Source organism: Podarcis cretensis (genome assembly GCF_951804945.1).
Source record: "Podarcis cretensis genome assembly, chromosome: 3".
Taxonomy (NCBI): Eukaryota; Metazoa; Chordata; class Lepidosauria; order Squamata; family Lacertidae; genus Podarcis; species Podarcis cretensis.
Window position 1 is genome coordinate 58,619,713 of NC_137172.1, and position 13,619 is coordinate 58,633,331.

Genomic DNA, 13,619 nt, shown 5'->3' on the forward strand with positions numbered 1-13,619 from the left:
ATTAAAAGAGCGATCATCCATGCACTTACTACAATTAGTCCCCTGCTACATGACTACGAATTGCAACATGTGACCCTTGGAGGGGTTACTTAGGAGCAAGTTTAAGCTTAAGCCTCTATTAGTTTCCAAAGTTCCAAATATAATTGATTTTATTCCATAGCTAGCCAATAAGAGTCAGTCAGTATGAGACTCTCCCTCCCCCTGCATACCCCAACCCTCTCCTCATCAAAACAGTGAGGATAATACTTTACACATCTGAAGAAGCAGGCCTGAGTTCATGAAATCTTATGCTGCAGTACAGCTCGAACGGAAAAGTCAATTTAAGAGCAGAGTTAGTGTGGCGTGGTGGCTAAAATGTTGGGTTTGAATGTGGCATTATTCAAATCCCTACTACCCCTGTGAGGTCATGAGCCAGTTAATGTTATGTCCCCTGCATCCACATCCCAGTGAAGGAGGACTCGGGTTCAGATGACTCACAAGTCAACCCCTGCTCAGTGGGGAGGTGGAACCAACAGCAACCCCTTTCTACCCCATTCTTGCCTGAGGACACAGCTCTTCCAGCATCCTCCACTCTGGGGATGACTCCCCTGTAGCTTCTCCTGTTCCACAGCCATGCAGGAGCATGCAACTAAAATGAGCTACTTAAAAGATTGCACCCAGCTCACCCAAGGGTGGAACCACTAGAAGGGAAGCCTTGGCACTCTTCGGATAACTTTGGTTCTCAGCTGAAACACCACCTTCCAAAGCTCAGCCAGAAGAGTCCACTGGGAGTAGCTAGAGTCCTGATAGGGCCTGGTTTTACAGGAAGAGACTCTGGGAATCTCTTATCATTTCCCTGGTGAGCACCAAGTCCCAGCAGAACATGATAGTGTATCCCAAGCTGAGCCTTCCTCGCAGGGTTGCTTGAGACGAACATGTTGCTCTGAATTCCTATGTCTAATATGCAGACGAAACAATAATAAAAGCCGGATAATTCTCGCTGGAGACTCAAAGCATAGAAATAGGACATTCAGTTCATATTCAGGTCTATCAGAACACAACAGTATGAAGCTGTTGTTTTAAACGGTAGATTCAAGAGGAGTGCCATTTTCCTGCCTCCAATCTCCTTTTTTCTGTGCCATTTGAAATTGGCAGAATATATTCAGATTTTTGAAATTGTGTTTACTTAACATTCAAGGGGTGAGTCACAAGCTTCACACCACCACCACCACGGTTTGGTTCACATTCCAACTTGCGACTTCTAAAATGGGGAGCCTTCCAAATTAATGAAAGCTCCCCATGAAAAGCTCCCCATTTAGAACTCCATAGTTCTAAATATAACACTGACTGTATATTGGTTTATAAATTATGACAGTAAAAGTAATTGCAATCCTATGCCAAAGCAATACCTCCAGAAGGTAGGAGGCATCATTTTATCAGATACTCCAGGGCACAAGAAAAAAATTATGATCTATTATTGTGAGGTCAAGATACCAGAACCGGCATGCTGTGTAAATAATAGCCTAAATTACATATTTCAACGTTTCCTTTCATCTGGGTTACACACATTTGCTGGTTTAGTTATTAGAGTTTGGGGTTCCAGCTGCACAGCTGAAGTGGTGCCTGGGTTCTCTACAGCATAATTAAAAGCCTTTATTTCCCCTACCCCCTGTGTCTTCTGGGACTACCGGAAGCATGGCAGAGCATAACAGCCCAGTTTTAAAGGAGATCGAAAACAAATTTAAAGCAAAATGTAACAATGATCTAAAACACAATACACAATTTTTAATATACCAGTATTTTTTCTAGCACAAAGTGTTTTATGTTAGTTTTGCACATGAGGCAATCAGGCTCTGAAAACAGTTGAAGGTAGTATTGGCACAGCTTGGAAAAGTCAAGATTGGGATTTGTACAGATTTGTCGCACAACACCTTTTCGCAGAGCCCAAGAGATAGTCTGATAAATAGCCAAACAGTATAGATTCCTGCGCTGCGTGGAATAGACCTCTGAGTAGACTGAATAGGTATGAAAGGAGTGAGACAATCTTTCAGGTATCCTGGACCCAAATTGTAAAGGACTTTATACACCAAAACCAGAAACAGTAGCTAATTGTCAGTCAATGCAATTTTCTCAACAGCAGGGTAACATGGTAATATCCTGCCCCAGTGAGCAGTTGAGTCACTGCATTTTGCACCAGCTGCAGCAACCCACCTAGAGTGCATTGTAGTAATCCAGCCTGGAGGTTACCAGCACATGGACAACAGTGGTCAGGCTATCTTGGCCCAGAAACAGCTGTCGCTGTCTTATCAGCCAAAGGAGACCCAGAAGCACCCACAGACTGCAAACCTCAAAAGCAGACAGTTGTCCAATTATCCTGATACAGGAAGCATCCACCCATTGTGCCTCCATCTTACCAGGATTCAGAATCAGTTTACTGGCCCTTATCCAGCCCACCACCGACGCCAGGCATCGTGGCACAGCACAGCACAGCCAGACGGGTAAAAGAAAATCACCCACTGCTATTCTCTGAAACTGACCCTGAAGATAGTATTGGAACCACTGTTTAATTGTCTCCAACACCCATCTCACAAAGTTGGCTCAGTCAGTATTATCAAAAGCTGGTGAGAGAACAAGGAACAATAACAGGGTTGCACTCCCCCATGCTTATTCCAATAAAGGCCATACGTTAGGGCAACCAAGGCTGATTCAGTCCCATAATCACAATCCAGTTTTCTATAATTTGATTTACATTTGAGGTACTGTATATTTAAAACAACCACTACTGAAATGCAAAAATGTGTGCCCCATGCAGAAACAGCTTAGCACAGTAAAACAGTAAATCATTTTGACTTTCTCTTACTATATGCTAACAACATGGAGATAATGGCATGTTTTTATTTTGCTTTTTTACCATGTTTCTGAAAGACAAAAGGTTAACTTGTACTCGTGTAACCTAAAGTCTATATCCATATTCATCCTTTTGTGGGGGGCGGTTCACATACCCCCTTGAGTCAACATTAATGCTCCAATAAGTATATTTATCTCCCTTTGCCAAACAGATAGCTATAATTTCCTGCACAATTGAGGGGAAAGATTGGAACTAATATATCTGTTTGGATAGCTGTGTAATGCATTCCTCTTCTGTTTTTCCTGTACTGCATTTGTAATCAGAGCTCTCTCTCAAAATTCAATTAAATGGAAGCTAATAAAAATTAACTAACTTAGTCTTTTGACAGCAGCATCCCATGGAAGGAATACCTTATTCAATCAGAGGAAAATAGTATAGTAGAAAAAATACAAAGCACATTCTCTCTCGCGTTCCTGCTTTGACCTCACTTAAAGGCCTTTCTCAACATTACCTTTGTGATTTAGGAACAGCGGCAGCAGGGCACCTTCTCACACCACCAAGGAGACCTGGGCCACATGGAAGGATCCACTGGCTTGGCTTTCTCTATATTAGCATTAAGCCAGCTTCTGAAAGGGGCTATGCTAACATGGAGAGGAATAAAAGTTGAAATTGCCTCCTGCAACTTTATTTCTCAGGCTATAGGAAGGCTAATGCCAAACCTTGGTTGAACAAAACTATGTTTTAAAATAATGACGTCAGATTAACAGAACAGAGAAGAGGAGGGATATTGATTTTATAAAACAGAAAACTGAGCTGTAAAAACATCTTATTGTTGCTTGTGGCTGCACTGCATGGGCAGCCAACATCAGTGTGTATATGGGAGAGAAATGAATGGGGTTTATCCATGGGGACTACTGGAATACTTCACACACATGAAGCCTGTTGGAATAAAAGGATCCTGATGCGACATTGTGACCTGAGGGATAGCTCAGTTGGTTGAGCATGAGACTTAATTGGGTGAAAAAATTGGGTGAAAGATTCCTGCATTGCAGGGGGTTGGAATAGATAATCCCTGTGGTCCCTTCTAACCTGCTTTCATAACACTGAACATGCTGGTGACTTACAGACTAGACTGAACCAAAAAACTATAGGGTGTGGCAACCACATTGTAAAACACTATCAGCTAGTACTAGTGAACTAAACATTTAGATATTCAAACGTAAGTTAGTGACATTGTCAAACTAGACAATCAGTGAATGCTATCAAATCAATAAGAACTAATTTTGATGGTAAAAGTTAGATTTCATACATGGAATCTGGGTTCTGCTGTCAGGTACCAGATCAATGGTATATCTACTGTTATCTCAGAGTCAAGACTAGGAGTCCCCTGACACTGTGAACCACTCCAAATCACATCCTGCATTGGTATGTTTGAGGGAGGATACTGTAAGGCATCAATGGGAGCTTGTATAATGTGAGACTGCAACTTGATCATTAATTGCTCAGGTCAGTCTCTGGATACCTGAAAGTGTACAGCAAGGCAGTCTACTGTAGCAGCACCTGCTGCATTTCAAAAAACATATTTATGGTATTTATCAGATTTAAATGATTAATCAACATTTAGGGACTAAAATGGCCAACTAGTAAAATGTAATTTATTTGTACAGCTGTCCATTTCTTTCTCCTTTAATAACACTGTATTTAATAACATATTGAACTTTTTAAAAGACACACACACATGTCCTTTCTAAATATGTATTTTTTGTTCTATTTATTATTATCGTTAGTAGTAGCAGCAGTAATGGCATCAATTTTATACAGTGTATAAACGTAAGCTAGCTACTTACTTGAGTTACTGAGATAGATTACCTGGAGTTACTTTTCTATTCTGTTTATATCTGAAGGATTACATCTTAAGCAGTGCCATGCAAGACATTGATTGTTTTTCTTTGCTAACTACAGTAAAAAGCAGAAGAGCAAATCATGAGGAGTTACTCGCTAAAGATAGAGAAGTAAACTGAATTACAGCTAAAGCAGGAAGTCTAAAATATGTTAGGAGGTCATTTGGCTACCAAGCCAGGAAAATGATATTACGGTAGAGAATTAACATTCTGCAACAGTCATCTTGCAAAGGCCAAACACAAACAAATGCATCATTAAGCGGTTTTAGAGCAAACCAAGGAACCAAATGAGATAATACTTTAGGTACTTCTAATACGGAATTTTAGGTTTTCTGGTTGTTGTTCACTTTTAACGTTCTTTCTTCTAGCCTAAACATACCTGTTGTCATAATCTTCATGCATGCCTTGCATTCCAATTGACTCCTCCTTTTCCTTGCTCTCTTCCAAAGCCACTTTAGTCTTTTCTTTTTTTTAAGTGTCATGACCAGAACTGAGCACAAAAACACCATCTGACATTTCACGGAAATGAAAATCAACTGACAAATCTGAATGTGATCTAGTACATAAACGTTATAAACATTCAATTATATCTCCTTCAAGTATCTCATGACTCAAGTCTTTCACAACTAAAATTCACCTTTGATCTGTTGTGCTTTGTTTTGCTTTTCAGGAGGTGCATTCCTGCATTCTGGATAACTTTAGAGCATGGGTTTTAAAAAATATTTCTAATGCACTTACAGCTCCTTCCTTTCGTTTCTCTAAGGAAATATTCCTGACAAACAAATGCTTCCAAATTCCAATGGCCCCACCATTAAGTTTCTTTTTTTATGAATATTTTTATTGAAATTTTTCGACATAAAATAAGTAAGAAACAAACTAGTTTACAGATCAAGAATATTAAAAAGCCAAAAGATAAAAAACAAGAAAACAGAAAGGAGAGAAGTGGGGAGGGAATACATATAAGGCATATACCATATTTATAGCATATTTATCCTGCCATTTATCTGCATGCAGAGAGTTAGACCCTCCCATCTCCCAGCTGGGGACCTACTTCTTCTCCCAGTCTCTCACCCTGGATCAGTTAGCCTGCCACCTAAGTTTCCAACTTACTATTCAGTAAGGTGAGGAAGCTGTATGGGTGTTTAATGTATGCTTCAACAGAAAACATTCTTTATGGATCCCAGGCACATGGTGATTGCAAAGTGGGCAGTGGAGGAACATTTGGTTAGATCCATAAGCCCTGAAGGGTAGGGAAAGAAAGTATATATAAGGAATATATAAGGAAATATAAGGAAGCTGTCTTATACTGAGTCCAGCCACGGATCCATCCAACTCAGTATTGTCTACGCTGATGGCAGCAGCTCTTCAGGGTTTCAGACGGGATATTCCCTGCCTCACCTAGAGATGCTGTGGACTGACCCTAACACCTGTGTGCAAAGCCACCACCAACTTAAAGCTCTTTCCCTTTTCTGTACAAGTGAAACACTGGGCATTCTTTTTAGCATTGATTAATTAAAATATGTTAGCGTCATAAAGGGCCAGGTGAAATTGCTTTTGAGGTCAAATCCAGCCTTTCAGTTGATCACCTCTCACCCACATCAGTGTTTAAAGAGTCTCTCCCTTCCTTCTTGGCTTTATGCTCTCAAAAAAGGAAGGAAACGTGATCCGGTTTGCCTCTACGCCAACATCTGTAGGCACAGCATAGATAAAATGATCTGATTTAATGACTGATACCCAAAACATTTTACAAACTATGTCAGATACCTGTAATAATGTGATCAGCTGAATAAGAGACTGGTATTAATAACGGAAACTCACCGAATTTAATGGCATGCAATGACTGGTACTTTAGTGTGAGTCTCTCGGAAGCCCATCTTCCCATGTCCAGTGTAAAGATAAGCACAACTCACTCATTCTCCCTTGGTTCTAGTACATTTGCAAATACATCTTCTCTTCAGACTCCCCCCAAGATCACTGTAAGCGGGGTTTTTTGTTTTAAAAAACACCATTGAAAGAACTGTAAAGTACAGCTACAGCTTCATTACAATTCTTACGGACCCCATAGTGGGATGTCATCTGGATTGTGTCAGCCTTTGGAACTTTCATTCTGACACACATATATCATTTGTTGGAGATTAAGGGATTAAAATGGAAAATGACAAACAACAAATACACTGTCATAATTAACCCTGAAAAGCTAGGGCACTCAAGCAAGACACACTCTGCGAACCTTAAAATGTGACACCCCCGTCCCCTCTTACTGCCTAGAGGGGGAGGGTGGACTAGTCAAAGCAGAGTATTAACAGCTGCCACCACCCCAGTCTCCTTCCTTCAAACAGACTCAATTGACTTGTCATTCAACCACCCAGCAGTGATTTTTGCCAGCCTTCTGTGGCTGCTCCGTGGTGCATTGTTTGCTCACGCTTTCCCTCTGGGTAACGAAGTGAAAAGTCTTACAAAAACCATTGCTGGATGGTCAAATGTAAGTCTGGCTGCAGCAAGGAGAAAAGGATTGTGGCAGTGAGTAGAAACAGCAGCAAGCTGGCAAAAATACACATTCGCTGCACATGAAGCAGAGCTTGACCTGTCTGGCAGCAGCTGGAGATGAGTTGAGACTGAATGCACAAGACAACAGATTGATCAGTGATCAACAGCAGCAGCCTATCTAGACGTGTCACTATCCTTGTGGCAAATTTGCCACCAGTGTTGTTGCCATGGGTAGTCTTGGAGTGGCTAACAGGATAAACAATAGTGAGCAGTAGGTTTGGTAAATGTAGGAAGTTGCTGTCCTTCAATTCCCTTCTTTCCATGCCCTGTCTGGAATCCAAAGGAAAGGAGTAAGCTTAGTGGTGCTGACAACTTCCAACATATTTAGAAATGGTTTCACCCTTTCACCAAACTGAAACTCCCCATTGTTTTGAGGTTGTGTAATCTGTGCATGTCATAACATGGTCATAAGATTAAACTTGGTGAGCCAAGCTATGGGAGTAAGCAGATGATAGACTATGCTGACCCTCAATGCCTGATCTAGTTATCAATATTTAAAACAGATGGGTCCCTCCACTTCCCCCCAAAAGAACTGCTACTGAACTAAATTGGTTTGGTTGTGATGAAAGTGAAGATCATGGTTACATATAAAATGATTTGAAGTAGAGCTTTTTGCTTTGATCACGCTTGTGTTCAAATGATGAATAGGACACGTTTCAGAGCCAAAAGATGGCATTAGTTCAATCAGATTTTCAAAGCCACCAAATGATCTTCCCAATTCTCATTCAAACAGCTACCCAAGATGTGTGCTGAGATCACCTCAACATCTTTGAAAATACATCAGACTATGTGTTGCCTCATTTCTGTCATCAGTTTCTTCCCTCTAAAAAGCTGCCTTCAAACTGTAAGAAAGCAGAGTTTCCAGATGATCAGTGAACTCTGACAAAGTGAAGAGATCTCATAATGATTGTAAACTTATCTGGAATTCATAAAAAATTTGAGGCGCAGCAGAATACTTTTTCCTTCATTCTGCTGGGTTACTTTTCCCAACTGCTGACACTCTTTAAGAAGCAGTCAAAAAACTAAAAGATGAAGCCCTAATCTACTGAAAGCAGTTGTGCTTAGGGTACTTAAGAGAGAAAAGTGTTCAACAGTTAAGCAAGTATATTTGTGCCCTGGTCCAGTCATAGTGACAGACAACTAGCACAATGGCGTGCAAGCAGAAAGCACCTCCACATGGAAGCAGGAGCTCCACAGTCTACAAGTTCTAGTACCTTACTGCACAACAGAATTAGAATCACTTTTATATATTAAAGTGGGAAATGATAAACCAGGGTTAACATTTTATTTTCTTCCTACAGGCATTTATTTTTCAGATAGTTCCATGAAACTCGGAAATTAGCCCCTTTCCACTTTGTAATACTCCCTCCTTGCATTCCTTTCTGAATGAACTGGATAAGAGCAAAGATGGCTGTCTAGTAATGAAAAAAGCAAGAAGAGGGACTCTCCTGAGGAAAGGAAAGCCTTCACATCAGTACAAAGGCATGCCAAAACTTTCTAGCAATGGATTAGATAAGGAATGTGAGCTGACAGTTTTCCTGGCTGTAAGAGAATGGAGAACAAGTAATAAGATATGATCAGTAGAATAAAGCAGCCAGACCTCATGGGTATGAGAAGCTTTGGAAATGATTCAGCCAGGATTGGTAACTGGCAAAATAGTATAGCAAAATAGTATATACACCAGTGGAGGCTGGTCTATTAGGATGGATTATTATTATTACTACTACTACATTTGTTAGTCGTTTTTTCTTGCTCAAGGCAACCCAAAGCAACGTACAAGCAAACAATGCCACCCCCACCCCCAAATCCCACATAGATACATGAAAACCAAGAAAGGTACATTAAAAGCATCATCCCACCCACTTCTAAAAGGCCACAGATAGTTCAAGGCCAAAGGCCTGGTTATAAAGGAGAAGTTTTTGCCCAGTGCCTAAAGGTATATAATGAAGGTGCCAGGTTTTCTAAAAGGGCAAGTATATTAAAAGTATGCTTCCCCTGCCTATATTGTTACTTCCTCATGATGGCTTCCTCCCATTCTAATTTAGACATATTCTTGTGGATAGTCAACGAATTCCACTGCAATTCTGGTTCAAAGTTGCTTTTGCACTGCAAGTAACAGAGCAGCCCATGCTGCCACAGACATTGTACATTGCATATCAGTAAATAAGAATTTTAAAATGTTCTGGAGGAGAGAATGAACAAAACTTCAGTGCCCAAAGTTGGAGTGTGTCATTGTCTCATTTCCCCTTAAACTTTCCCTCTGATATTTCTGGCCTCCAAAAATGAACACATTCCATTCTTTATGTCAAACTTATCAAAATTAAACTACCACCAGCTGCCAAAACAGCTACGGGGTGGGGGGTGGGAAGCATTGTTATTATATTATAAAGTGCTGCTAGCTAGCTGTGGGACTTTTTCCCATCTACTACAACAATACAGTATAATAAAGCCCAACATATGCAAAAATATTGCACTGAATAGTACAGTACACATGGCGATTAAATAATAAACATGTATGCTACCCTAACACATTATATAATTAGAACCAATTGTCAGAATCAACTGAAAGTAGTCTGGAATGTAAAGCAGGAAATGAGAATACTGTTTTCCTATTGGACTCAGCGCAAATGACCTTTATAATGCAATTATACTGAAATAAAGCCTACTTTACCATTGTGCTTAAGGTTATTATGAGAAAGTTTTCACACATCCAAACACAACTAACGATACAACTTCTCCAATTATAGAATTCCCCCTCAATTTTTACAATTCTCTCAAGTGCAGGAATGAACATCTTGTCATTCAGAGCACATTTTTCAGCTGACAAGTTTTCAAGAGGAAAATAATGACACATACACACATTATAGCAATGTGTTCTCAGTTACCAACTTTGGGGCAAGCAGCATGGAAGCAAGTTGAGATATCTGATCAGATTGCACACTGAGAAAGCGATAGTGAAAACATAGGGCTATATTCAACTAAATCATTGCACTAGTAGAAGCCAGCGCAACAGTCCCCCCTAGCACAGCAGGACTTGCCCCCTCCCTCCCCCACTTCCCAAATCTGCTGTGGAGGGTCAGGAGAACCCCAAGAACAGTTGGGTTATGCTTGCCTGACTGAACAATCACCTTAGCACTATGTTTAATTCAATCCACAGTGTGCTACCAAGCCAGTCTTTTGCATTAAAGTGTAGGCAGTGGAGCGGGCACGTAAACTGCATGGCTGGTAAGCAAGGGACTTTGTCACCTCTGGGCCCTCCTGGTATTCTGCACTATATAGATGTTTGGTGGCATGCTTTGAAAAGAAAGATCTTTAACAGAGAAACCCTTAAGTAAACTTGCAACAAAAAGGTGCAATCTTTTCCCCTCCTTAGATTATTACAAGGAAACATTTTAACCAGCAGGTGCTCAGATTCTCTCTCCTGTTTTAACAAATATAGTTAATACTTTGGCTAATAAACAATCTATTCTAAACTGATGCATCAGTAAACATTAATGGATAATATTTGAAGAGAAAATAGATAGCTGAAATACTATTTTTTTTTAAAAAAAAACCATTCCTTACCCTTTTCTGTCAGTAAAACATGACTAAGTAGGGTACAATGAACAGCCTCCTAATATTTAGTTATTTTTAAAATTTTAATTACATTTATAGTTTGCCTTTCTTCCATTAGGTAACCAAAGGCAGATATCCAAGCATTGACCAGACTTACTTAGCTCCCACAAGTTTATAGCCTTGTGTACCTTCACTATAAAACCAGAATAGCATTAAAGTGCTGGAACATCAGTGTACAGTTTAAGCAGCTACATTTCATTGCACTAAGAATTTAATGCAATGCATTTTATTGATTCCCTATTGATAAAATATTTGGGTTGTACGCAACAAAGCTGTCCTGTTGGCACAAAAACTCTGGTTTGCACAATGGAATTTCCCCCCTCCCTCTCCACACCCAAAATCTGTCCTGGGGTTTCTCCCAACCAGAGATGTAAAATTGGCTTGATAAGAGTGACTTCAAAAGCTGGTACAGTACAGTGAAATGTTTATCTTGCCCCTATACAGAATGCAGCCCTGCATTGTCTTTTAATGAGTGCTGTCACAAGAGTAAGCGAAAGTTGCATACTTAAGTACTGTATGGAATACACCACCATCACAAAAGCAGATTAACAGAAAATGTGGGAAAATACAAAGCTGCAATAACTTTTGGGCGGAGATGACTCTGTTTGCATGCACTAGAGAATCCAGTGATTCTCCACCCAAACATAACTCACCAATGACCTCACCAGTTTCCTAAACACACTCAACAAGGCTTCCTGCCTGTTCTCTCTATAGCCAAGCCATGATCTCAACAGTCCACCTGTGAGTATATGGTAGTGCCTCCATCAGGGTCAAAGGGAGAAGAGACAAAAGTCATGCCAGTGTTAATTAAAGCGCCCCCTCGCCCCCGTTTTACTGCCTACTTCCTCTGATAAAGCCTGGTACATTTTTTTCATAAAAAGACTTCCCCATTGCACACGGAATTCCCACTGCAGGAAGAAGTAAAGCAAGTACTGCTTATTATAAAGGACAGTTTATTATAAAGGAAGTTCCAAGATTATAGCTTGCTTTAAATTTATGCATTACAGGAATATGCATGTGCAGCCAACCAGAATATCATTAATTCCTCCTCACATCTAGCTTATAAAAGCAGGTCTGACAGCCAAAAGTGCATTGTGTGGGCATGGAAGGGGCTAGACTTGGCCAGCTCATATCCCTGTGACTTCAGTGAGGCTTAGTAGTAATTCAGCATTTCAACTTGCTCATAACATTCCACGAAACATGAACACATTTCCCAAGAGCGCACAAAAGGGCTGAAGTCACATTATGGATTACCTCCCTCTGCGGAAATGTTAACAATTTACTGTGCTTGTGGTGAAAGGAATGTTTCCTGATCGTGTATATCGAAAGCACACCCCCAAGGCCAGAGAGTCCTCATGACAGAATTTCCTGAACTCCAAAAACACATCTAGTCAGGAATCACTTCCTTCCTTGCTCCCTTTCACTGGTAATGCAGAACAATAAGTCAGATACTCTCAGTCACTCCCCAATGTGTTGCTAATGTGAGGAAGCCGGCTTGTACTCTGGGATAATGAGATAACACTGCCAGAGCACTCTCTTTTTACGTTTTTGCTTGGTGCCTGGGTTCCATTTCTAGCACAGCTACATAAGAGGTCTTCCAATTAGAAATAATCAGTGCCAAGGAACAGTATCATTAAAATGTATAAAAAAATAAATCAATCGACGAGAGCAACAAGATCAGTCTGAAACTTAAAAAGGGGAACATATATGCTAAATGTTTTGTAAAGGATGAAAAGCTTACATGAGCAGTTTTCTCAAGCTAAAAGAAATGGACAGGATCCCACAAGGAAGACTTGTGAGCTGGCCCAGCTGAATTCTTCCCTTTACAACTGATCCTCGGGAAATACGGTAAATTATTATTATACACCCTGTGGAACGCCCTCCCATTAGATGCCAAAGAAATAAACAACTATATGACTTTTTAGAAGACAGCTGAAGGCAGCCCTGTTTAGGGAAGCTTTGATGAATTATTGTATTTTAATATTTTGCTGGAAGCCACCCAGAGTGGCTGGGGAAATCCAGCAAGATGGGTCGGGAATAAATTATTATTATTATTATTATTATTATCATCATCATCATCATCATCATCATCATCAGAAATTGCTCTCCCTGCAGTTTCAAAAGCAGCATCTGGTAACTGCTATTTGAAGTCAAAAAGCCCATTTGGGTTTGTGAAATAAAATTTACACTTCTTTAGATCCTAGTCCATATACGTTGAGATTACAATGTATTGGTGTAACTTGCAGGTTAAGGCAATTTCTGGTAGGTGGTGTCGTATTGTTATTTACCATATATTTTATGAATTTCTATACTCCTTTATATCACAGAGCTCCCAGAAAGATCTTCATAGCACATAACAGCTAAGACACAGATTGAGAATGAAGTGGACCCTACTCACCGTTCCCACCAGTGGATAAATGAAACCAGCTCCAATACTGGCTCTCACATCACTAATAGGCAGGATGAAGCCAGTGGGGACACCTTTCTTCTCAGGCATGTGGGAGAGGGACAGGTGAGTTTTTGCCATACAAATTGGGAGATTTCCAAATCCCTGACAAATGACAAATGGAAAGGACAGATTACTGCCAAGTTTGTATGTACACTGTAACGAAGGAACAACACTCCTTCCAAGATCCTGTGCCAAAATAACATCCTTCAATGAATATAGCTAACTTCTATGACTAGTAAAAATTAATGGAGTACAAAAAGAACTTGGGCCCATGCATACT

At 40.2% G+C, this 13,619-nt stretch overlaps 1 protein-coding gene and 1 long non-coding RNA gene across 3 annotated transcripts in view; one reads left to right on the forward strand and one right to left on the reverse strand.

Moving 5' to 3' along the window:
* MTHFD1L (methylenetetrahydrofolate dehydrogenase (NADP+ dependent) 1 like) overlaps window positions 1–13,619 on the reverse strand; it is a 114,081-nt gene that overhangs the window by 13,028 nt on the left and 87,434 nt on the right. The window contains exon 26 of the mRNA XM_079971512.1: window positions 13,289–13,441. Within this exon, the coding sequence (XP_079827638.1) occupies window positions 13,289–13,441 (153 nt within the window). The remainder of the gene's footprint in view (window positions 1–13,288; window positions 13,442–13,619) is intronic.
* Window positions 1–13,619, forward strand: part of LOC307213569 — a 29,127-nt gene that overhangs the window by 11,364 nt on the left and 4,144 nt on the right. For both annotated transcript variants that reach the window (XR_013837564.1, XR_013837565.1), the window contains exon 3: window positions 13,218–13,402. This is a non-coding gene — a long non-coding RNA (uncharacterized lncRNA). The remainder of the gene's footprint in view (window positions 1–13,217; window positions 13,403–13,619) is intronic.